The sequence below is a fragment of the Chiloscyllium punctatum genome, chromosome 8 (assembly GCF_047496795.1).
Source record: "Chiloscyllium punctatum isolate Juve2018m chromosome 8, sChiPun1.3, whole genome shotgun sequence".
In the NCBI taxonomy this organism is placed as follows: Eukaryota; Metazoa; Chordata; class Chondrichthyes; order Orectolobiformes; family Hemiscylliidae; genus Chiloscyllium; species Chiloscyllium punctatum.
The window spans coordinates 49139951-49167512 of NC_092746.1; the positions used below are offsets into that span (position 1 = coordinate 49139951).

Sequence of the window (27562 nt, forward strand, 5' to 3'; positions counted from 1 at the left end):
ATTAGTCAGGAACAGGACAATGTCAATTGGGGGGTGGGAATTTGAGTGTAAATCCACATCTTTCACATGGGAGTCTTTTAAAGGCCAATTGATTAGAGTTCAGGATCAGCATAGCCTTGTGAAAGTGAAGAATAAGGATGGCAAGATTCAGGAAACTTGGATGACAAGAAAAATTGAGAAAATAAAGTAAAATGGAGGCATATGTTAGGTTGTGGAAACTGAAGACAGATAGAGTCCTTGGAGAATATAAAAAAAAGCAGGAAAAAATTTAAGCTAGGCACTAGGAAGGCTAAAAGGAGCCATGAAATGACGTTGGGAAACAGGATACAGGAAGATCCCAAAGCTTTTTATATGTGTATATGGAGCAAGAGGGTAGCTAGGGGAAGGGTAGGTCCACTCAAGGACAAGGGAGGACAAATCTTTGTGTGGAGCTGCAGTAAGTGGATGAGGTCCTCAAGGAATACTTTGCATTGGTATTTGCGATGGAGAAGGACATGGTGGATGGTAAATCTAAAGAGAGTATGTTGATATTTTAGGACACGTTGATATAAAAAAGGAGGAGGTGTTGGGTGTTTTGAAAAGCATTACAATAGACGACTCCACAGGACCTGATAAGATCTATCACAGACTACAGAGGGAGGTGAGGAAGGAAATTGCTGGGCCTTGTATGAAATCTTTGAATCCTCTTTATCACAGGCAAGGTCCCAGAGGACTAGACAATAGCCAATTTGCCTCCTTTATTTAAGAAGGGCAACAGGAATAAACTGGGAAATTACAGGCTGGTGAGCCTTACATCAGTGGTAGGGAAATTATTGGAGAAAATTCTTGGGCATTGGATTTATTCACATTTGGAAATAAATAGACTTATTAGTGATAGGCAGCATAACTTTGTGTGGGGAAGCTTGTAACCCACAAACTTGATTGAGTCTCTGGATGTAGGTTTGCTCGCTGAGCTGGAAGGTTCATTTTCAGACGTTTCATCACCATACTAGATAACATCTTCAGTGAGCCTCTGGATGAGGTATTGCTGATGATTCCTGCTTTCTATTTATATATTTGGGTTTCTTTGGGTTGGTGATGTCATTTCCTATGGTGATATCATTTCCTGTCCTTCATCTCAGGGGGTGGCAAATCAGTCCAAGTCAATGTGTTTGTTGATAGAGTTCCAGTTGGAATGCCATGCTTCTAGACATTCTCGTGCGTGTCTCTATTTGGCTTATCATAGGATGACTGCATTGGCCCAGTCAAAGTGGTGTCCTTCCTCATCTGTATGTAAGAATATTAGGATATTATTCTCACTAATATCCTGACATACAGATGAGGAAAGACACCACTTTGACTGGGACAACACATCCACCTGAGGACAAGCTCAACAGAGGCATGCACAAGAATTCCTAGAAGCATGGCATTCCAACTGGAACTCTATCAACAAACACATTGACTTGGACCTGATTTACCACCCCCTGAGAAAAAAAGAACAGGAAATTACATCACCATGGGAAATGGCACCACCACAGGAAATGATATCACCGGCCCTAAGAAACCCAAACATATAAATAGAAAGCAGGGATCATCAGCAATGCTTCAGTCAGAGGCTCACTGAAGATGTTACCTATGGTGAAAAAACATCTGAAAATGAACCTTCCAGCTCAGTGAGCAAACCTACATCCAGAACCTCAACCTGAGGTACAAATCTTCTCAAAACTTGCTTGATTGAGTCTTTTGAGGAAGAAGCAAACATGATTGATGAGGGCCAGGAGTGATGTTGTCATAGACTTTGATAAGGTCCTGCATGACAGACTCCAGAAGGTGAAATCACATGGGACTGGCAATAAGCTGATAAAATGGATACAGAACTGGCTTGGTCACAGAAGACAGAGAGCAGCGGTGGATGGATGTTTTTCTGACCGGACATCTGTGACCAATGGTGTTCTGAAGGGATCAGTGCTGGGACTCATGCTGTTTGTTGCATATATAAATTACCTGGAGAAGAATGTAGGTAGTTAGATGAGTAAATTTGTTGAAGATTAGGGGAGCTGTGGACAATAAGGAGGATTGCCAGAAAACACAGCAGTATGTAGATAGGCTGGAGACTTGGACAGATAAAGCACAGATGGAATTTAATCCAGACAAATGTGAGGTGATGCATTTTGGAAGGTCTTATGCAGGAGGAAATCACTGAGTAAATGGCAGAACCCTTAGTAGCAAACAGGCATACAGGTCCACAGTTCCCTGAAAGTGGTGGCACAAGTGGATATGGTGATCAAAGAAGCATATTGCATGCTTGCCTTCATCAGCCAAGGTATAGAGTATGTTGCAGCTGTTAAGAACTTTGGTTTGGCCACCTTTGGAATATTGCATAGAGTTCTGGTCATCACAGTACCAGGAAGATGTGGAGGTTTTGGAGAGGGGACAGAAACAATTTACCAGGATGTTGCCTGGTTCGGAGAGTATTAGCAATGAGGAGAGATTGGATAAATGTGGTTTGCTTTCACTTGAATGTTGGCAGCTGAGAGTCAATCTGACAGAAGTTGACAAAATTATGTCATCTATGGATAGAATGGATAGTTGGTGTCTTTTTCTCAGGGTCGAAATGTCAATTACTAGAGGATGTAGATTTAAGGTAAAAGGGAGAACTTTAAAGGAGATGTGAGAAGCAAGTTTTTTGTTTTTCAGAGAGTGTGGTAAGTACCTGGAATGTTCTGCCAGAGGTGGTAATAGAAGCAGATACAATAACAATGTTTTAGAGGCATCTTGACAGATACATGAATAAAAAGGTATAACAGGGATATGGATGTAGGAGCAAAAGGTTTTTAGCTTAGAAAGGTGATGTGTCTACACAGTCTTGGTGAGTCAAGTACTACTCTTTGTTCATTTGTGTGTTCAAGTGTTTCCTAGCTTCACTCCTAGAATGTCCGGCTCTAATTTCTGAAACAATATTCCCTCGGCCTGAATCAGCAGAAGTAGTTCCTCTCCACCTACCGTATCAAACAAAAAATGAATAAAAGTGGCAAATATTAAAAAGACTGAGAAACAGAGTTATAACAGGAATGGAAGCATGTACATTGTTGAAAATAAAAACAAAAAAAACGAAGTGAAAGTATAATAAAACACATCAGAGAAAAAGGTGGATAGAGAAGTTCAAAATAAATGATAAAGAACATCTCCAGGATGGAAGAAATTGCCAAGCAGGTGACTACCTTGAAACTTAAGCTACCCTATATTTCAAAAATATTTTGAACAATAAAAAGGTCTCATGATATAATTGATTTGTTAGTCTTTAATGAACAATTGTAAATACCTAAAACACCCAAAAGTGATATTTTCCAAAGATTGCATCAACGTTACATGAGAACATCAAAACCTCAAGCAATAGTCCAATAGTAAATTTGCTCACTAAGGGTTATTCATTTGATTTAAGAAATAATATCCAATTGTCAAATCTGTGCTAACGGCAATGAGGTATAAAAAGAAGCTTTACTACTACCATCACTCCATCAAAACCATGACAAGAGCTAGGAATGGACTTGTGAGTTTAAAAGGGATAAAATTGATCATTGTTATCGACTATTACTCAGTGTGGATTGAGATACACTGCTTGCACAGTATCACATTAGACAAATTGATAAAATCATTAAAACAAAATGAATTCTATTTGCAGAATGCCTTATGTGGCTGTATCTGAATGGGCCACAATTCACAAATGAGCAATTGGAGAATTTGCAGAAGAGTCAGGGTTCATTCACATAATAATTGCATATCATTATGCATGCACAAATGGTGAAGTAGAAACAGAACTTGTAACTATAATAATATTTTGAAGAAAAAGTAATTTGTTTTTTGTTGAATTATAGATCACTACCATTGCAAAATGGGCTATCTATAGCAGAACTATTGCTGGGAACAAGACTAAACACAGATTCCATCAGCTTCCAGTTAAACAAAACCTCACATTCCCATGAGGTCATCATAGTGTGAGAAAATTGTAAGAAGTGATACACACACAAGTAAAGAGAGAAGGGAGATGCTACTGGAACAACATTCTCAGAAACAGTTCCAAACAACCTCAGTGAATATTGTAAAATGTCTTCAGATACTAACTCTGCAATGTTTGTGAACTGAACATGATGAGGGTGCAGTGAGTTAACATCATAGATCTAGCAACTCATGGTGTACGGTTACTTAACGAGAGAGAGAGTATGAGGATAGTATGATAAATATTGATGAAGGAGACATTTTCAGCTCATGTAGAACTCAAGATGTGTAAATAGAAAGTCTGTACATAAAAAGCTTTATGGTAAATAAAATGTGTTGAAGTAAACACAGATTGCATTAGAGTAATTTGAAAGGCAATCTGACCCCTAATACCCCAACTGGGAAACAAAACAGGATAGAAGGGGTATAATAGACTGGAAGATAGGAGGGAGTAAAATGACAAAACATATTTTGGTAGAAGACAAAAGATGTGTTAATGGGAGGTTTTCCACAACAACCCTGAGATGCCAATCACCTGTTATTTTAACTCTACATTTTATTACAATTGTGAACTCCCCATTGTCATCCTTCTATATTATTCCAACAATGTTCAATATAAGCTTGAAAAACTGCACCTGATTGTTCATTTAGGCACTTTATAGAGTTCTGAGCTCAACATTGGCTTCTGTAATGTTAGATTGTAAACTTTATCCCCATTTTGTTTCTTTATTTCTTTGCTGGTTTTGGGTTTTTCTCGATTCTCTTTTTCGTTGTATTTGTTTGCAAGTTGTTCATGATTCTGCCTTCCATACCTCCTTTGGACAGAGGTTTCGTTTTTCTACTTGTCCCATTACCACACGCCATGGAGCTTGCATCAAACCTTCTGTTCGTTAACCTCTTCTGTCTTCAACAGGTCTTCCCTTTTATACTTTTTTCCACCTATCCCTTGACCATTTTTTTCTCTCATGATTTTTCCCTGCACTGCATTCCATCTAAGATCAATGTATCCCTCCAAAGATCTGGTGTCCCAAATTGTTCACAGTGCTCCAGGTGTGGTACTTGGGTAACCGAGGTTTTGTCTAGCTGAAGCATGAGCCCTCTAGCTTTTAAGTAATCATAGGAGGACTATGTGCAGCAGAAACATTGGCTTGGATCTGATCCTGGAGCTGTGGGTTTTATATAATTCTAAGTGCCTCATCAATTTAACATATCCTACTTGAGCTGAGTATAGCCCACATAGCATGACTGATGTGCATTGTGCGTGCACACATTTTAAGCTCCAATTGTTAATGCTGATGCAGGAAGAGAATAAAAGATATTCATGCATGTTGCTTCAGCTCCCAGAGTGCCAACAGGACTCTGAAGTGCTTTAATTCTACAGGGTTCCTCCACTTGCACGCACTGCAGCACTTCTCCAGTTATCACTCCGCTCAACTTCAGCCCAGTTACTTTCAAAATAATATTCAAAAGTATTTATTTCCTGATTTTTTTTTCAAAAAAGACAGGGTACCAGCACTGTTGTTTTCCTATTTCCTGCCTGACATTCACCAGCCTGACAGGCTATTTTCCAGCAAGAAAGCCTGGTGGCTCAGTGGTTAGCACCGCTGCCTCACAGCAGCAGGTTCGATTCCAGCCTTGGGCAACTGTCTGTGTGGAATTCGCACATTCTCCCCATGTCTACGTGGGTTTCCTTTGGGTGCTCCGGTTTCCTCCCACAGTCCAAAGAAATGCAGGTTTGGTGAATTGGCCATGCTAAATTGCCCATAGTGTTAGGTGTTAGTCAGGGGGAAGTGGGTCTGGTTGGGTTACTCTTCGGAGGATCAGTGTGGACTGGTTGGGCCAAAGAGCCTGTTTCCACACTGTAGGGGATCTAATCTAAACAAAATTGTGGACAATCCCTAGAAGTTGCAGCATGGTGGCTCAGTGGTTAGCACTGCTGCCTTACAGTGCCGGGGTCCCAGGTTCGATTCCAGCCTCAGACAACTGTTTATGTGGAGTTTGCACATTCTCCCCGTGTCAGCGTGGGTTTCCTCCAGATGCTCTGGTTTCCTCCCTCACTCCAAAGATGTGCAGGTTAGGTGAATTGGCCGTGCGAAATGGCCCATAGTGTTTAGGGATGTGTAGGTTAGGTAAATTAGTAAGGGTAAACGTAGGATACGTGTCTGGATGGGTTACTCTTCAGACAGTCAGTATGGACTTGTTGGGCCGACGTTTCCACACTGTAGGGATTCTATAAAAATTGAAGAATGGGACATGGTGGAGAGAGTCTCCACCTGCAAGGAACGATCATTCTGCCCTGTATTGGTGTAAGAACGCAGCAGAAGATTTGTTTTAGGGACCATAGTGGTTTGAGTGTTGGTGATGGGGTTGGGGAAAGCATATGGAGAATGACACTGACTCAATGGGAAAGATACCTGCCACTTTCTCCAGAATGTCTTTTCTTCTGCCACCCCAATTGGCACCAACCATGGTGAAATGCTCCAAAGCTAAGGTTTTAAAGCTCATAACTGTTCCAAAGTCATCCACAACATACCCTAGAGAGAATGCCCTCAGGGAAACATCAGTACTCTTCTATCTCAAGCTGTAGCAACTGAGGAAACCCTAGAATCAGGAGAATGTGTCAGTGAGCACATATCAATGATTTTACACAAATCAAGAAAGTTAATTTATGAGTTGGATTATTGAGATAAAGACTTCTTTTTCTGGAAATAGCATTAATATACATCAGCAAGTGATGATAAACCAATGCGGCCAGTCTGCAGGAAGCCAATCAGAGAATGTTTGTACATGACATACATGCAAAATAATTGGTGTACTTGGGAAGGCCAGTTCAGGTGAAGTGTTCTTATTTTATTTGTTGTTTAAGAGCACTGGTAGCTAAGAGCACTAATAGTTGATGCTGCTATTACTGGTCCCCTCTTCCCCAACCCCTAAAGCAGACCGAATAGGACATCCATGAGGGAAAAACAATTTTTCCAAGGATGGTGAGTGGGTCAGGAGCATTAGATTAGATTACTTACAGTGTGGAAACAGGCCTTTCGACCCAACAAGTCCACACGGACCCACCCAGACCCATTCCCCTCTACACCTAACATCACAGGCAATTTAGCGTGGCCAATCCACCTAACCTGCACATCTTTGGACTGTGGGAGGAAACCCACACAGACACAGGGAGAATGTGTAAACTCCACACAGTCAGTCACCTGAGGCAGGAATTGAACCCGTGAGGCAGCAGTGCTAACCACTGTGCCACCGTGCCGCCTACTAAAATGCCTTGCAAAAACTCAAAGCCAGGAGTAGAATAGAGAAAATTGCAAAAAGATAGCCACTGCAGATGTTGCTTTGCATTCTAAAAGCACAAACCAGAAACAGACAGAGACAGAGTGGAACTCATTCTGGATCATATATACCCATGTTAAAATATCATCGCAAATCTAGCCTTTATTGAAAACAGCTTCAAATGCTATAAACATTGTAAGAAAACATAGTCATTCACATGTCAGAGGGCACTCTATGGCTTTTACAAGATGACAGGAAATTGAAACGGGGGGAATGTATCATTGTGAATAGTCAGCCATGACCTTATTCAATGATAATACAAAATTGAGGGGGTGTATGTACTGTTTCCTTTTCCTATGTTCATCAATAGGGTTCTCAAGTACAGGCCTTCACCATCAGTATTTCATCAGTTTTTTTTAATGGGGAGAGAGATGTAGAAATTCAAAGTTCCCTTGTGAACCAAGCAAGAAGATGTTTAACAGTCAGGCTGTTGAAAATTAATGTTGAGTCTATTTAACCATTGTTTATATTAATTTTTAATGTTATGTGGAGGTCTCCAGTACACTGGTTCCAGTTTATGCTGAAATTTTCATGGTTAAATTGTGCTGAAACACATAGAGTATGAAGACTTTGACTTCAGTGAAATTCTTAAAAAGCAACCTCAAGGGGGAAATGTAATTTGTTCACAGGAAATGTATACAGTACTGACTTCATTTTTTAAAAAATGAATTTATATGAAACCATTGGGCATTTTAAATGTTTATGCTCCTCTCTTTCTGTTATACCTTCTTCTCATGCCTCAAGTCTAGTTGGCAAAGCACAACTAATGAAACACTGATTGATTTTCCCTTCATTTCCTCCATTCCTTCCATGGGGAATATTCTTGTATTCCCTCAGCTTTATCAACATGACAAAGTAGCCATGAGTGAAATGGCAGGAACTTAATCTATAAAGGCAAACATGAGACATTTCACCACGGTGACCTGTGGAAGCCTATCATTGAAACCTAAAATCAAAGATTGCAAAGATAAGTACATCTACACAAAAAATATGAAGAATGGAGCCAGATGACTGTGTTTTGTTTGTACTGCAGCAATATTTTCAGGGCAGGACTTTCACATGTGCTATTTACTGGAACAAAATTCAAATAACTCTTCCCCAGGCCTCCAGATCTCCATGTCAGCATGGAATCAGGCTCCCAAGGCCATGGCTGCCAGCAAGAAATCCGGTGTTGCAATTTTCCCAGAACGCACCTCCTAATTGTATTCACTGATCTATTAAAGTGATGCATACTCCTGGCTCAGAGGTGGATGTTGCTGATACAGATAGGAGGCTTGAAGGGTGCTAGAATGTAGAGTTAACCATGGAGGTTGAAAATTATATTAATAATGCCTTGAGTGAAAACCCTGTGGATTATTGGGGAATAACAAGCAGATCACTGAGTCCACAGTGGCAGGCTATCCTTTTTGTAGCCAACAACACCGTCCGTCTCTGAGAGATCAGAAGCACTCTGCCCATAAGGGGATCGTTGTTATATTTAATGACAGTCCAGGAGAACAAATTCCTCATCTAAAAGATTTTCCTCTATAGACACTCCTATGTGATACATTTTCTTTGGGAATGAGATTTCATGAGGTAAATAATCTATCAGGTGAACTGTATATAGTGATACCAGCTTGTGATCCACTAATCAAGAATTGGTTAAACAAGTTACATAGTTGACATTTTACAGTTTTCGTGTGAACCAGTCCCAAGTGCAGCAATCTGTAGTAGCTAATTACTCAGTGTGTACCGCATCTATTAGATTTAATCACAATCCACTCCACCAGACCACTCAAATGTAAGAAACCTGCAAGGACCTGCTAGTAACACTGAGGCTACTTGGTTTCAAGACCTCCCTTCCTCGCTTACTCCGAACAAATATACAAACTCTGGAGACCAAGACGGACAAACTCAGATCACGGCTCAGCTTCCAGCATGAACTGTGGGACTGCTGCGCACTCTGCTTCACAGAAACCTGTCTCAACCCATCCATTCCTGACTGCGCACTTCAGGCTGATGGTTTTTCTATCCATCGTCTAGACAGCACAGCATCCTTGGGTCAGACAAAGGTTGAAGGGGTTTGCTTTTCAATCAACAAAGTACTGTGCACAGACATTGCAACCATGGGCAGCCAATGCTCCCCAGACCTTGAATTCCTCACCATCAAATGCCGCCCCTTCTATCTACCACAGGAATTTACCGCTGCTATACTAACTACTGTGTACATACCGCCACAAGCAAAGGTTGAGGAATCTTTGGATGTGCTGTACTCCACCACTAACACCCTGGAGACGAAACACCCTGAGGCCCTGTTTATTGTAACTGGTGACTTCAATCAAGCCAATGTAAGGAAGGTGTTGGCCAAGTACTACCAAAACATTACCTGCCCACCAGAGGCCTGAACATTTTAGACCCACTGTTACACCACTGTGAAGGATGGCTACCGCTCCATCCCCCGCCCTCATTTCAGGAACATCGACCACAATGCCGTGTCTCTTATCGTGGTTTACAGGCAATAGCTCAAGCAGGAGACCCCCTCGCGGATACAGGTCCAGTGCTGGTCAGAGGAGGCAGAGGATCAACTTCAGTGCCGTCTGGAATCGGCTGATTGGGCCATGTTCAAACAGTCTGCATGTACGTTAGACATCACAGACTTTATCAGCAAGTGTGTGGAGGACTGCAAACCAAGGAAGTCAGTCCAGGTGTTCCCCAACAGGACTGACCAAAACCTGCTAAAGACCAGGCATGAGGTCTTCAGATCAAGAGACTCACTTAAATATAAGGAATCCAAGTACAATCTTCACAGACAGCCAAGGACCAATACCGATCCAAACTAGAGATCCAGACAGACACCCGGTGACTGTAGAAAGGACTGAATGACACCACAGGTTCTAAAAAGAGACAGTGCAAGATAGCAGGCGATGACACATCCCTCCCAGATCATCTCAACACCTTCTATGCTCGCTTTGAGCAGAATTTTGGTGGAGAGTTAACATCTATTCCAATAAGTCCTGACGAACCTATCCCAACAGTCACTGCATCAGAGGTTAGATCAGTTTTCCTTCTTGTAAATCCAAAGAAAGCAATGGGGCCAGATGGAGTACCAGGCCATGCACTCAGAGCATGCGCAGATCAACTGGCAGAAGTCTTCTTGGACATCTCCAACCTCTCCCTGCAGCAGGCCACTGTCTCTGCCTGTTTCAAGAGGGCCATCATCATCCCTGTGCCTAAGAAAGCTCATGCAGCATGTCTCAATGACGACTGCCTCGTGGCCCTAACTTTGGTGATCATGAAGTGCTTTGAAAGGCTGGTCATGGCATTAATCAACTCTAGCCTCCCCATTACTCTTGATCCACTCCAATTTGCCCATTGGACCAATGGATCCACGTCAGATGCCATATCACTTGCCCTTCACTCCTCCCTAAAACATCGTGACACCAAGAATAGCTATGTAAGAATCCTACTCATTGACTACAGTTCAGCCTTCAACACCATTATCCCCTCAAGACTGATTACTGAACTTAGACTAAGCCCCACACTCTGCAATTGGATCCTCAGTTTCAGTGAAGATTGGAGATAATATTTCATCCTCACTAACGCTCAACACTGGAGCACCCAAGGGGTGTGTACTCAACCCCCTACTGTACTCACTGTATACTCACGACTGTCTCACCAAATACCAGACTAGTGCCATTTACAAGTTTGCTGATGACACCACCATAGTCGGTCGAATCTCAGATGGCAGAAGACTGAGAAAAATTGTGCACTGAGAACAACCTAACTCTCAATGCCGGCAAAACCAAGGAATTCATTATTGACTTTCGGCAGGATGTTACTCATGCCCCCCTACACGGAGGTGGAAGGAGTGGAGAGTGTCAAGCTCCTGGGAGTGGTCATCCACAACAAGCTTTCTTGAACATAGAACATAGAACATAGAACAATACAGCGCAGTACAGGCCCTTTGGCCCTCGATGTTGTGCCGATCCAAGCCCACCTAACCTACACTAGCCCACTATCCTCCATATGCCTGTCCAATGCCCATTTAAATGCCTATAAAGAGGGAGAGTCCACCACTGCCACTGGCAGGGCATTCCAAGAACTCACGACTCACTGAGTAAAGAATCTACCCCTAACATCTGTCCTATACCTACTACCCCTTAATTTAAAGCTATGCCCCCTCATAATAGCTGACTCCATACGTGGAAGTTTCATGTGGACACACTGGTTACAAAGACCCAACAACATCTCTTCCTTGGGCAGCTGAGGAAATTTGGCATGATGGCGATTACCCTTGCCAACTTTTATAGGTGCGCCATCAAGAGCATTCTGTCTGGATGTATCACTACCTGGTATGGCAACTGTACCATTCAAGGTTGGAGACGGTTACAGAGAGTGGTGAACTCAGCCGGGACAATCACAAAGGCCAACCTCCAATCTATAGAATCCATCTACCAGGCTCGCTGTCAAGGAAAGGCTGCCAGCATTCTCAAAGCTCCATCCCACCCTGGTAATGTTTTTCTACAACCTCTACCATCAGGGAGAAGGTACAGAAGCCAGTACACACGCACCAGCCGGTTTCATAACAGCTTCTACCCTACTGTTGTTAAAAAACTGAATGGATTCACAAACTCTTAATGTTCGCCTGTTAAGATATTTCAAAAGATAGAAGTAATATTAAGCTTTGTTTTCTACTGATTTTTACCAGATAATTTATAATTTAACATGTTTGTTTAGAAAATGAACAAATATTTATAACGTTCAAGTTTGCAATGTTAGTTTAGAATTTTCAATGGATCTGAAAATTCTTAGCTTAGTAAGAGCTCATTATATATTATTTCGAATTTGATCTTTTATTCACTATCAACATTATTAAACGGCTATGTGTTTATTTTTATTAACTGCACTCTTTAAGTTATTTTTAAAGAAACCTTGCAATGTGCATTCATGCAGATAAGGAAAAGTCATTTAGATAAATTGTTGGGTATTTTTGTTTTTGCCACTGCTCACCTATTATTTAGCTATCTATGCTACCTAACTCTGTGATCTGCCTGTATTGTTCGCAATACAAAGCATTTCACTGTGCCTCGGTACACATGACAATGAGTTCAAGTCATTTAATTAATTAATTCATTTGTTCATCTATTGCATTTGATCTGCTATATTTGAAAATAAGCATTAACATCTGCCACAACTATTCGAACTTATTCATGCAAAAAGTAGCACTGCCACATTTTAGATAATGGAATCCCTCACTATCAACTGAGGAATCTGAGACCTAACAAGCAAGTATGTGTTCAGTGCTTCCCAATATGGTTATTACAGAGCTTGCCCTATAATTCTATGTTGATTCTCATTGTGTTTTAATAGGAGATCTCCATATCGAGGTATGCACATCAATGCAGAATTTCAGAAACTTATTTGAAATGGATGCGTTAAGAGAAGCAAATTCCAAACATATTTTCAGGACAATAATTCACCTTTGGCTTGACATCATTATATCATGGAATACACAACTGACGAGAATTACAGACACAAATTAATATAATAGTAGGTTCAGTGCAAAGCTTATTATTAATTTGTAAAAGCTATCCACCCATTTGAGTTGAGGAAGGGATCCAGCATGCATTGCCAACTGCCAGAAACTATTGTGCAAATTGCACCATTCCACTGCTCACTGTGCAGGCCATCAACTCCTTATGATTGCCGATAAATTACTACACTTGTATTATTAGTGTTCAACACAAAGTTACTACTGATATTCATGACATCAGGAGCCTTAATGAGGGGATTCATGTCACTGCAAAACTACTCAAATTCTATGGCCCAGAAAATGAACAATTGAAACAATGTAGTCTCAAATGACAGCCAATAATTTGTTTCTTGAGCTTTTACTAATTTTTGCAGCTTTTTTTCCTCTGCAGTCTTTCTCTCTCTTAATCCAATCTCTAATTCCTTTTAATTTCCTTCTATATCTAAGTTGACTTTAAGCATCCCATTTCCTTAACTCCTTCTTGCCTTTTCTTAAATGTTATTAGTTAAAGAGATAGATGTTTGGTCACACTATTCAAGCTTCCAGATGTTTTCCACTGTTATCAGTTTGTGCTTTCAGCAATGTTCACAGCAAAATTAAATGAATATGTCAAATTGTCTTTTTTGATGTTAAACATGGACTTCAACAACATTTTTTGTTACTGGGATAGTTGGCTTTGTGCAAATGTAAGTGACAGTTTTAATTATGGAAGTACTACATCTAGCACACTGATTGAAAAACCAATTAAAATGGTGACCATATTTGGTGTAGGAAATCTTACAGAAAAGGAGTTTGGAAGATTGCGATAAGTCTTGACTGTGGTGGTCATGGTGCTGAGGATGAACTTCAGAAGGTAAACTTTCAAGCAAAGCTCCCATTCTTGCCAGCCAGTCAGATCTGCCCCTTGAGCTCTCACTCCATGATTTCAAGTGCAGACACCAGTACTTTCCAAATATTCCCTGAACCTGAAAATGCTGAGTCTGCCAAAATGAAACAAAGCCTCTTTGAACAGACAGGACCTAAAACAAGAGCTCATTGAGGCAGAGAGCCTGTCAGCAAGGCTGAATGAGATCCATTAGTTATATGTTTGTGGAAGGAACAAGCTGAGAAGCTAAGAATATCAAGTTGTTGGTTAGTACAAATTCAAACATCAGTTTGCAAAACAAAAAGATCGAGAAGATACTTCAAAAGATAGAAGTAATATTAAGCTTTGTTTTCTACTGATTTTTACCAGATAATTCATAAGTTAACATGTTTGTTAAGAAAATGAACAAATATTTATGATAACATTCAAGTTTGCAATGTTAGTTTAGAATTTTCAATGGATCTGAAAATTCTTAGCTTAGTAAGAGCTCATTATATATTATTTCGAATTTGATCTTTTATTCACTATCAACATTACTAAACGGCTACAGTCAATGTGTTTATTCTTATTAACTGCACTCTTTAAGTTATTTTTAAAGAAACCTTGCAATGTGCGTTCATGCATATAAGGAAAAGTCATTTAGATAAATTGTTGGGTATAAATTGAGGAAATATTCAGATGTTACCACTTAGCAATTTATTCCTTGTCTCAACTGATTATCTTAGCAAGTCTTAAGTGTTCATTCTGTGCACTGAAAGATAACAAAAATACTCATGTGAATTTGAACCTCAGTGCCTAGAAAGAGTAGCTTCCAGAGTTGAGGAGAAAACTAGATGCAATTGAATGGAACCACACAACTATCCCTGGGAAAGGTATCTGGCAGCAATTGCATCCAGGTGCAAGTCACTGACCAGATATAACACCAGCACTATACTGTTGGAAAATACAACTTAAATAGTCAAACTTAAGAAACAGTCAAAAAGCCACAGGTAATTTGATTTAACATAAATATTGCAAGGATGGTTCCATTGAAGATGCTCGCCAACATGAAAAACTCCTATTGTGACATGTGTAATTTCAACAGGAATAATTGTAGAGGATTTTCTTCAAGAATATCAAAAATAAGTAGATACCAACACTTCTAATATTGGTTTGATCTTCTCATGCAAAATCATGTTGTTCAAATTGTGTGCAGATTCTCAAAGTTAAATGAAGCAAGAATTTCTATTGTGTTGTAATGTGTAATATAACCATAGTCTAACACCGGTGCCTCCACATCATGGCTACCATTGACACCACAAACTTCCAGCACAAAGTGGAGAGGATCTCCAAGAAGATCACGCATATCGACACAACATCAAGCTTCTGCAGAGATGCAAGAAAGCAGAGAAGATCCTGAAAAAGCTATAGATCACAAACCTAGTCAAGTCACTCTACAACACAGACGATGCTGAGAGATTCTGCTGTTATACCTACAGCAAACTCCTCAATCGTCTCACACACCAGCTCTATAGCAAGTAAAGCTTGAAATTGAGGTACAGTCCATATTCTCAGCTTGCCCTCAGGACATAGAGGACCAGCTATGAAATACTGCCAAGCCGACGAGGCAACAGAACTACACCACTTACATACAAACCAAGAACAAGAAACTGGAGAAACTTGGTATCACCACTAACAGTAACCAAGCCTCCCCTGGTACCCCCACAGAGAAATCCATGGTAAGCCAATCTGACCACACCCTTCAACTAGACAAAATCAAAATTCTCAGCTGAAGGCTCAGTTTTTGCCCAACATCCAAAATGGACCCCATTGGTCTCGCGGCAGACACAGAGGAATTCATCAGGTGAAGGAGGCTCTGGGAATCCTTCTGCAAACCCCAAGGTGGCAGCAGCGAGCCCAATGAGACAACCAACAAACCAGAACAGTCAACAGAGAGATCCATGCTGGAGTGACCAAAGAAGAAAGAGTCAAATTGGACCCCTCCAGAAGGCTGCTTTAGGCTCGACATGTATCCTCAAACCATCAGGAGATATATTAATGCCAGCTTCATCAGCCACACTCATTGGATGGCGCAGAATGTCTCCCAAGCTCAACACAACATTATCCCTGCTCTCAAGGCTAATCGCAACATTGTCATCAAACCAACAGATAAAGCAGGAGGCATTGTCATACTGAATAGATCAGACTACTGTAAAGAAGCATACTGATAACTGAACAACCAGGAACACTACAGACAACTACCTGCCAATTGGACCATAGAACACACCAGTCAACAGAACAGACTGATCAAGACCTTTGATCCAGACCTTCAGAGTATCCTATGTACTCTCAACCCATGTATTTCTCACATTGGCGACTTCTACTGCCTTCCAAAGATACACAAAGCCAACATAACAAGACCATTCCATCATATCAGGCAATGGGACCCTGTGTGAGAATCTCTTTGGCTATGTCAAGGGCATCTTGAAACCCATTGTACAAAGAACCCCCAGCTTCTGTTGCAACACTACAATTACAAAAACTCAGCACTCATGGACCAGTTGCACCAGAAACATTTCTCATCAGAATGAACATTTCAGCAGTCTACATCAGCATCTTCCATGACAACAGCATCAACACCAACAGCTGCCAATCTCCAGGTGCCAGCCTACAACTCATCTACTTCATCCTCAACCACAATGTCTTCACCTTTGACATCTAGTTCTTCATCCAGAAACATGGAACAGCCATGGGGACCAAATGTGCACCCCAATATGCCAACATTTTCATGCACAAGTTTGAGCAAGACTTCTTTGCTGTTCAGGATGTCTGACCAACACAATACACCAGAAACATTGATGACATTTTTTCCCTTTGGACGAGTGGCAAGGAATCACTGAAACAACTACACAGTGATATCAACACGTTTCATCCAACCATTTACCATGGGCTACTCTTCAGAATCAGTCTCATTCTTGGACACACACATCTCTATCAAGAATGGACACCTCAGTACCTCACTCTACTGCAAGCCCACAGATAACCTCATGATGCTGCACTTCTCTAGCTTCCACCCCAAACATATTAAAAAAGCCAACTCCTACAGACAAGCCCTATGCATACACTGGATCTGCTCAGTGAGGAGGAATGTGATGGACATCTAAAGATCTCAAAGGATGCCCTCATAAGAGCAGGATACAATGCTCAACTCATCGATCTCCAGTTCCAATTTGCCACAACAAAAAACAGCAATGACCTCCTCAGCAGACAGACACAAGACATGACCAATAGAGTACCCTTTGTTGTCCAGAACTTCCCTGGAGCAGAGAGAGTACATCACATTGTTTGCTGCCTTCAATATGTGATGATGAGTATCTCATCAAGATCGCCTTTATACCTCCACTTCTTGCCTTCAAACAATTGCCAAACTTTAAACAGACCACAGCAAACTGCCAAGCCTTTAGGCCAACATTGACCACAACACCACACAACCCTGCCTCAGCCACCTGTGTAAGACATGTTAGATCATTGACATGGATACTACCATCAGACATGCAAACAACACCCACCACATACACGGCAGATCTTCATGTGACCCGGCCAACATTGTCGATCTTACACGCTGTAGGCAAGGATGCCCAAGGCATGGTATATTGGCAAGACCATGCAGACACCATGACAATGGATGAATGGATACCGCGCAACAATTGCTAGACAGAAATATTCCCTCCCAGTCGGGGAACACCTCAGCGGTCAAGTACATTCACCCTCTGATCATTGGGTAAGTGCCCTCCAAGGCAGCCTTTGAGATAAACACCAATGCAGAATTGCTGAGCAGAAACTGACAACCAAGTTCTGTACCCATGAAGACAGCATCAACTGTAACCTTGGGTTTGTGTCACGCATGTGACCCCACCACACTGTTCTGTATCTGTAAAATCTCCCTTACTGTTGGATTTTGACACCATCACCTTGATAAATTGTTATGATTTCTTTACCTTAATTAATTTGTACAGCCTTGGAATACTTATTACTTTGGTTAGAGCTTTAGCATGTGACACTTTTCAATATCACATCATTCAAGCCATTTGGTTTATCTCCAGCACCACCTTATTTTATTGTTTATAACTATTTAATTGAATGATAGGCCATCCCTTCACTTGTTATTCAGCTGTTAACACTTTACTCACACTGTCTGACACTCTTGATCACCTGCAGAGATGTACTATTTGACACTCCACTCACACCAGTTGTATGATCTTTTGATCTCTCAGACCTTGATTTCTTTGCCTATAAATTCTGTCTTTGTATGTTTCCCTCTCACTTCACCTGACCAATGGGCTATGCTCCAAACGTTTGTGCTTTCAAATAAATTTGTTGGACTATAACCAGGTGTCATGTGACTTCTGATAATGTTTTGAAGCAGTAAAAAGAAATAACTTATATTATCCACAGCTTTCCAAATCCAATTCACATTTGAAGTGTAGACCCTGTATATAGAACATAGAACATAGAACACAATAGCACAACATCTTTCGGCCCACAATGTTATCCCACTTGAAGATCAAACTAATCAACATACTCTTCATTTTACTATCCTCCATGTGCCTATCCAAGAGTCGCTTAAATGGCCTTAATGTATCTGACTCTACTACCAATGCTGGCAGTGCATTCCACACACCCACCACTCTCGATCTAAAGAACCCACGTCTGACATCTCCCCTAAACGTTCTCTCAATCACTTTAAAATTATGCCCCCTTGTGATAGTCGTTTCTGCCCCAGGAAAAAGTCTCTGACTATTCACTCTATCTATGCCTCTCATCATCTTGTACACCTCCATCAAGTCACCTCTCATCCTTCTTTGCGCCAATGAGTAAAGCCCTAACTCCTTCAGCCTTTCTTCACAAGACATGCCCTCCAGTCCTCGCAGCATCCTGGTAAAACTCCTCTGCACCCTCTGTAAAGTTTCCACATCTTTCCTATAATGAGGCAACCAGAACTGAATACAATAGTCCAAGTGTGGTCTAACAAGGGCTCTATAGAGCTGCAGCATAACCTCGCGGCTTTTAAACTCAATCCCCATGTTAATGAAAGACAACACACGATATACCTTCTTAACGACCCTATCAACCTGTGTGGCAACTTTGAGGACTCTATGGACATGAACCCCAAGATCTTTCTGTTTCTCCACACTGCCAAGAATCCTGCCTTTAACCCTGTAGTCTGCATTCAAATTTGACCTTCCAACATGAATCACTTCACACTTTTCCAGGTTGAACTCCATCTACCACTTCTCAGTCCAACTCTGGATCCCTTTAATGTCCCATTGCAATCTACAACAGCTCTCCACACAATCCACAACTCCAGCAACCTTCATGTCATTGGCAAACTTACTAACCCACCCTTCCACTTCCTCATCCAAGTCATTTATAAAAATCACAAAGAGCAGGGGTCCCAGAACAGATCTCTGCGGAACACCATTGGTCACCAAGCTCCAGGCTGAATACTTTCCATCTACTACCAGCCTCTGCCTTCTGTGGGCTGGCCAATTCTGTATCTAGACAGCCAAATTCCCCTGTATCCCATGCCTCCTTACTTTCTGGATGAGCCTACTATGGGGAAACGTATCAAACGTCTTTCTCAAATTCAAGTACACCACATCCACTGCTCGACCTTTACCACATCATCAAATAATGCAATAAGGCTTGAAAGTCATGACCTGCCCCTCACAAACCCATGCCAACTATCTCGAATCAAACTATGGTTTTCCAAGTAATTTTAAATCCTGCCTCTCAGAATCCTCTCCAATAATTTGCCCACCACAGATGTAAAATTGACCGGTTTGTATTTCCCAGGATTATCCCTATTCCCTTTCTTGAACAAGTTGCCCTTCTAAAGATGGTGGTGAGCTGGCTTCTTGAATGGCTGCTAGGTAGGGAATTCCCAGATTTTGAACCAATGACATTGAAGGGACAGTGATTTGCCACCCTCCAATCATCTGGTACTACTCCAGTGGACAGTGAGGACACAAAGATCATCGCCAAGGGTGCAGCAATCCCTTCCTGCGCGGCCTGTAGTAACCTAGGTTATATCCTATATGGCCCAGGGGACTAATCTATCTTTACATTTTTCAAAATTTTAAGCACATCCTCCTTCTTAGTATCAATCTCTTCAAGCATATCAGCCTGTTTCACATTGTCCTCACAAATGTCTGTCGAGTGAATACTCGAATCCTCCGACTCCAGGCACAAGTTTCCTTCACTATCCCTGATCAGCCCTACCCTCACTCTGTCATCTTATTGTTCCTCACATAAGTACAGAACGCCTTAGGGTTTTCCTTACTCCTACCCGCCAAGGCTTTTTCATGTTGCCTTCTAGCTCTCCTAAGTCAATTCTTCCATTACTTCCTGGCTACCTTGTAACCTTCAGAGCCCTGTCTGATCCTTGCCTCCTCAACCTTAAGTAAACCTCCTTCTTCCTCTTGACTAGATGTTCCACATCTCTTGTCACCCAAGGTTCCTTCATCCTCCCATCCTTTTCTTACCTCAGCTGGAGAAACCTATCCAGCACTTTCAGTAAGTGCTCCCTAAACAACCTTATATTATCGGCATTGTGGTTTTTCTGTTGGACATCCAAAACTATTGTTTTAAACCTCCTCTTCTGAATACAGAGAGCTCAAAGCAGAAGTGAAGAAAAATAAAGCCAGCAAAAATGAATTGAACAAAATGAGAGTTGGATTGGCAAGTCAATGCTCTAGCAGGCTTTGAAACCTCCCTGTAGGAGTCCTGCTTCGGTCATAGGCCGCACATAGAATAGCAGCAAACAGTTGTGTCGTAGATACAAGAGAGGTCTCCCAGGCATCACCGCTTTTCTTGATCATTTTCAATGACCTAGGATTGGGTGTACAAGGCCATTTCAAAATTTGCTGATGACATAAAACCTGGAAGTATTGTGAATTGAGAGGAGGATCACGATAGACTACTTCAGGATATAGTTGGTGTGATGGAACAGATAGAGAAGTGGTATATGACATTTAATGCAAAGGACTGTTAAGTAAAGCAGTTTGATAGGAAGATGAAGAGCAAAACAAAAAAATATATAATTCTCAAGGGATTGTTGCAGCAGAAGTACCAAGGCATGTTTGTGCACAAATCATTAAAAGTAACTGGGCAGTTTGAGAAATCGGTTAATAACAAATATGAAATCCTGCTTGTAATTTTATTTCATTTTTATTCACTTAGGAATGTGGGATTTGCAGGCTGGGCCAGCATGTATCACCCCTCTCTAGTTGCCCCTCTGAAAGTGGTGGTGAGCTGCCCTCTTGATTGGCTGCAAGCCGTTTGGTGTAGGGAGACACACAATTCTGTTAGGTAGGGAAATCCCAGATTTTGAACCAATGACATTGAAGGGACAGCGATATATTTCCAAGTCAGGATGGTGAGGTGGTTTGATGAGGAACTTCCAGTTGATAGTGTTCCCATGTATCTGCTGTCCTTTTCCTTCCAAATGGAAGTGGTCGTGAATATGGAAGATGGTGTCAAAGAAACCATGGCGAATTTGTACAGTGCATCTTGTAGATGGTACACACTGCTGCTACTGAGCATCAGTGATTGAAAAAGTGAATGTTTGTGAATCAGGTGGCTGCTTTGTCCTGGATGGTATTGAGTTTGAGTGTTGCAGAGATATAGGGAGTACAAAAACAAGGACATTATTTCAACTGGAGTATTTTTATAATTCTGGGTGCCATACATTAAGATGGACAAGAAGACATTAGAGACAGGATGCAGAAAAGATTTAAGAATGATTCCAGGAAATGGCCAGTTTTAGTGATGAGGATTAATTGGTGAAGCTAGAGAGAAGATAAGGTTTTGCGAGGAGATTTGGCTAAGGAGATGTAATGGTGGCATTTAAAATCATGCGGAACCTGTACAAAATAGATAGAGACAGACTGTTCCTATTGGCAAAACAACTCAATACTGGTTTGTGAATTGCAAAACAATCAGAGGTGACATGAGAAAAAGATTTTTACACAGCAAATTTTTGGGATTTGGAGGTTTGGGACAGATTTCTCTTTTAGAAGAGAAATGAGAATGGATCTGAAGAAAAACAATGGCAAGGGTTCCAGGAAAAAGTTGGAAAGTGAAACCAGCTGAGTCACTCTTACAGGTAGTGTAGTGGAGGCCAGGACGCTAAATGTCTTCAAGGCAGAGATTGATAAATTCTTGATGTCACAAGGAATTAAGGGCTACGGGGAGAATGCGGGCAAGTGGAGCTGAAATGCCCATCAGCCATGATTGAATGGCGGAGTGGACTCGATGGGCCGAATGGCCTTACTTCCACTCCTACGTCTTATGGTCTGATGGTCTTAGGTAGCTAAAAGAGTGGACTCAATGGTCTCATTCGGTATCAATGATCCAAGGATTTTTAGCCTGACAGTTTTTTTTCCAAAAAGTTGAGTTTGCAACTGTGCTATCAGCCTGAACACGAGGGACAGAATTCTATTAGCATATAGCTATTGCAGTTGTGAACAGAGGGCTGACAAAATACTGAGCAGCCACATCAGGATGGTCTTGTCTGTCTCTGTTCCAGGAAAGCTCGATTGGCAGTTTGCCTCCTTGGAGACAGCCTGTGCACTTGTATCATTAAAGCTCCATTCCTCTCAACAGATGTCGCTACAGGAATTCCAGCTTCATGGAGGCAGCCTTTGGAGTTTCAGGTGCCAGGACACACAAAGTGGCTGCAGTCAGAAAAGGCCTTGTCCCACCCAGCAGGCAGGCGCAACAAGTATTTAAGAAGGCAATGGCTATGTTGGCATTCATTACAAGAGGATTTGAATACAGAAAAAAGAAAGTCTTCCTGCAGCTGTCTAAAGTGAGACCAGAGCAGGATTGTTATATGCAAGTTTGGTCTCCTTACCCAAAGGATATACTTGTCATTGAGGGAGTAGCAAAGGTTCACCTGACTAATCTCAGGGAAGGTTTGATTTTTCATATAAGGAGAGATTGGGTCAACTTGTCCCTGTCATTGAGATCTACAGCATTAAAAAAAAGGAGGTACAGCTAGTACGTTTGCAGATGACACCAAAATTGGCGGTGTAGTGGACTGTGAAGAGGGTTACCTCAGATTACAACAGGATCTGGACCAGATGGGCCAATGAGCTGAGAAGCAGCAGATGGAGTTTAATTCAGATAAATACAAAGTGTTGCATTTTGGAAAAGCAAATCAGGGCAGGACTTATAAAGTTAATGGTAAGATCCTGGGGAGGGTTGCTGAACAAAGAGACCTTGGAGTGCAGGTTCATAGTTCCTTGAAAGTGGAGTCGCAGGTATATAGGGTAGTGAAGAAGGCGTTTGGTATGCTTTCCTTTATTGGTCAGAGTATTGAGTACAGGAGTTGGGAGGTCATGTTGCAGCTGTACAGGACAGTGGTTAGGCCACTGTTGGAATATTGTGTGCAATTCTGGTCTCCTTCTTTTTGGAAGGATGTTGTGAAACTTGAAAGGATTTAGAAAAGATTTACAAGGATGTTACCAGGGTTAGAGGATTTGAGCTATAGGAAGAGGCTGTATAGGCTGGGGCTGTCTTTTTCTGCAGCGTTGGAGGCTGAGGGGTGATCTTATAGAGGTTTATAATATCATGAGGGGCATGGATAGGATAAATAGACACAATCTTTTCCCTGGGGTGAGGGAGTCCAGAACTGGAGGGCATAGGTTTAGGGTGAGAGGGGAAAGATATAAAGGTGACCTATGGAACATTTTCATGCAGAGGGTGGTGTGGATATGGAATGAGCTGCCAGAGGAAGTGGTGGAGGCTGGTACAACTACAACAGTTTAGAGGCGCTTGGATGTATATATGACTAGGAAGGGTTTAGAGGAGTATGGGCCAAGTGCTGGCAGGTGGGACTAGATTGGGTTGAGATATCTGGTCGGCATGGATGAGTTGGACTGAAGGGTCTGGTTCCATGCTGTACATCTCTTTGACACTATGGTTCTGGCCATTGGATGTGCACTGGTCAAAAGCAGCCAGCTAATTATTCCCATCCCATTCTTCAACCTTTGATACAGAACCCTCATATGCCTTAGCACTGCAAGTGGACATTTAAATAGAACAAAATGTTATGAGGGGATCTGCCTTGACAGGCGGTGAGTCCCAGATTCCTACCATCTGAGTAAAGAAAAATCCTCACATCCCCTTGAAACCTCCAGCCCAATATCTTAAAACTCTGCCCCTGGTCATTGATCCCTCCATCAAGGGAAAAATGGAGAGACAATATGAAAATAGAAAGATGAAGAGGGCATCTCATTGCAACATATACAGTTCTGATGGGGTTAGACAGATGGATGATGCTTCTCCTAACCAGGGGACTCCGGGACAAGGAGTCACAGTTTCAGGGTACGCAGATCTGACTCAGACTGTGATGAGGAGAATATTCTTCACTCAGACGCTGATGATACAGTAGAATTGTGTACCACAGAAAACGGAGATGCAACTCACCAAGTGTACTTAAGAAAGAGATAGGTTTCTCAAGACCACAGTGCCCGGAGGGATGGGGAGAAAGCAAGAATATGGTGTCAAGATAAAGTGTCAGCCATGATCATGTTGAATGGTGGAGCAGGCTTAATGGGTGGAATCTGCTGTTCCGTTTTTCCAAGTCTATATGTCAACAATGTCATGGACGTAGCCTTTGGTCAAACAGAACTTTTAAAATTATACTTATCATCGGGCATCTCCATTTTGTGATGTCTCTTATAATTGCTTGGTACATCAATTAGCAATTTATATAGTTTGGAAAATAAAGATGACAGTTACTCTAACATTTTCACATTATTTTGCTGGGAAATGGTAATGTTAAAGTGACGATTTGCATCTGGAGATAGTTAAAAGATGGAGTAGGCAATGAGACAGTCCAAGGTCCAAGTGAAATCTAGTTTTTGGCTCTGGTATATTCTAAGAGTTCAAGTTTATTGCTGCAGGATCCAGCAAGAAAGGGCCAAAACAATGCAGCAGGATCAACTTGCCACGGATGATGTAGGACATGAATCAAAACAAAATTGACTTGCTAAAATCTTAGCTTAAACAGTACTTAGAGGTATGTATTGGCATTGTTACAAACAAATATAGTTAAACAATGAACAATTGCTATACAAACTCAAAACAAACAAACAAAGAGTGAGAAGACTTGTGTGTGAATGTTTGATTTGAGGCTCTCCCAGTCTAATGATCCTCAAGGTGAAGCCTAGCATGGTCTGGAGCCAAGGCCCAGTGTTGACTGGAGGCTAGGTGCCAGCATGGGATAGGTTGGAAGACCCGCTGTTCTGGACCTTTATTTCTGCAACACTGAACACCTTATTTCTCTATTTTCTAAGATCTCATAACTAAAGTAGGTTTGTACCTAAGATGGTGCCATAAATGGCAATGTATACACTTTTCACTGTACTCATTTGAGCATATGTGACAATAAAGCTAATTCAATTCAATTCTCTGGCTTAGAAAAAGAGACTGGGGGCTCTTTGGAAATGGACAAAAATTTGGACTTGCCACAGCGTTCTCTTACTACTATAGACAATCGCACTGTCAGAGAACCCATCAAAAATTATGTAAAATAGCCTTTCCACAGAGTTAAATAGCTCAAACATTCAAGGTCAGAGCTACACCATTGTGGTGGGCAAAATATCCATCACAACAGTCAAAGTAGCGAATCTCTGGAAGATTGACAAAATTATTGATAGTACAAAAGCAGGCAGGTATATGTTGAAATGGAGGGATCAAATTGTTCAAACTAATATTGTGTGTATGTTTAGTCTTTATGTAGGATATAAACTTTGCAAAAGCTGCAATTTGTAAACCATAGTCAAGAAGAAAATGTATGAAAGAATTCAGGAAAAATCATCACAATGAAATGCGCAGCAATGATCTAACTTCAGTCAATTATTGGCTGTGATTTAGACAAAATAGGTTAATTAGCTACGTACAATTTTAGTTTTATTATTAGGATAATTTAATTTGTAATTTTATTCATTTTAAAGATGCTAACACAGTTTGGTGGCTTCTCTGTTAAGAAGTAACTCATAATCTAATCTTGTTTTAAGTTCCTTACACTGACTTAGGTAATCATTTATGTCACTGATCTCTCTCCAAACTTGCGCATTAAACTGTGCACAGTGAGTCACATGGAGACCAGCATTTTTCTTTTTTGGGCCTTCAAAAAATAATCCATACTATCTGGAATCCCCACCATAATCTTCAATTCTCTTGTTGTTAAATTCAAATATATCAATCTCAGACAAATAGATTGGGTTCCTCACTAATAATTACATAATTTCAAATGTTTCCAAGATATGCCACTGTTAACGTATTTAACTGAAGTTGCCTCAACATAAGTTCACCAAATGTATGTTTTGAAACTCATTTAAAAGTCTCAGGTATGATTTTCAGAAGTCTCTCAACAACTTTGACTGTTCCTTTCCTCTGACCCGATATTTATTTTTACACGTCAAAGTGGCACTACTGCACCTGTGCTGCTTTCACCTTCAAACAAAAATGTGCCAGCACTGTAAAGGAGCAATGTCACAAAATATACACAAAGGATCTAGCTTATTTGTGCAGAAGGTAAACAAAGTTGAAAACTACAATGGCTGTGAAATTCACCAGTAAATTACCCATTTTCAAAATTTCCTTTCAACCCCTCTTCAAGAGGATAATTTCACATGGTGTTCCTTTATGATAGACAGAAGGTTGAAGCTGGTGCTTGTGTCACATTTTGAGAAGCATCTCAATGAAGTTGAAAAGTGGAAATTTAAAATTCTAGATTCAAAATGTCTCAGTTCTGGATTATAACAAACTAAAACCATAATTACTATTGATTATTCAGCAACTTTAAATGTCAACTTCATTGCAACGTTACTCATGATTAAATATCCTTATTTGCAACAATGTAAAATCATTTGAACAGTATAAATATTTTACAGATGTGTCCAGGAATTGTCATGTCTTTGAAATATTATTCAGTATATAACAAAATAGTTGCTTATATATCTGCCATTGGAAAGGATCAGATGAGGATGGCAGTACAAAATTAGCTTTTCATCTGGTCTGTTATTTCATATTTTCAATCCTAAATCACTGTGAGCTATAGCTATTTAATTTTATTTGACCAGAAAACAGACTTTAAATCACTGTTACTTAAATGTACTGTACATGAGGGAGAAAGGAAACAAAAGAACAGACCTGGAAGTCGATTTATCTTCCTTAAGGAGATTTCTTACCTGGACCAGATTCCATTCTTTAAGTGATTCAGCAATGATGGATGTAATAGATGGGCACACTCCACCAAATATCATCAGATGCTTAGGCCCATATTTAATGCCATCAAAGAAGGCTTTGAGTCCTTTAGCATTATCACACTGAAATAAATAGGAAAATGTATTTTGTTACAATTCTGAAATGCTATTGAATAGCACTGATAGTATTGAAAAAAAGAAATCAACAGAAATGCAATGACTGCAGCTTTAAACAATATTTACTTGTAGCCAATAGTCTGGCTTGTTTATGCAGAAGTCAATTATAATTTTCACCTGACAGTGATTGTGAAAGCTAACAGTAAAAGTATACATCGTAAAACTTCAATTTCGACTTTTATACAAAGAGAAGCTTCACAGGATGTTGCTTTATTATGGATAGGTTTTGATATAGTACTTGTAACACATTCTGGACCAGCATATGAAGCCACAACTAAGATTCCAATGCATCTCAGTCCTAGTTAAATTTAATGACAGTAAAGAAATACTGGACTAGTTACCACTTGTAACATTTAGAAGTTTAAAATGAAATTTAAAAAGGGTCCTAGAATATCACCTACTAATGTTGTAAGTTTCTTTCTACCAGTGTATTAC

At 40.8% G+C, this 27562-nt stretch overlaps 1 protein-coding gene across 3 annotated transcripts in view; it reads right to left on the reverse strand.

Moving 5' to 3' along the window:
* The window catches only part of gabbr2 (gamma-aminobutyric acid (GABA) B receptor, 2), a 968818-nt gene that overhangs the window by 718087 nt on the left and 223169 nt on the right, over nucleotides 1-27562 (reverse strand). For all 3 annotated transcript variants that reach the window (XM_072575495.1, XM_072575496.1, XM_072575497.1), the window contains exon 2: nucleotides 26936-27073. In XM_072575495.1, the coding sequence (XP_072431596.1) occupies nucleotides 26936-27073 (138 nt within the window). The remainder of the gene's footprint in view (nucleotides 1-26935; nucleotides 27074-27562) is intronic.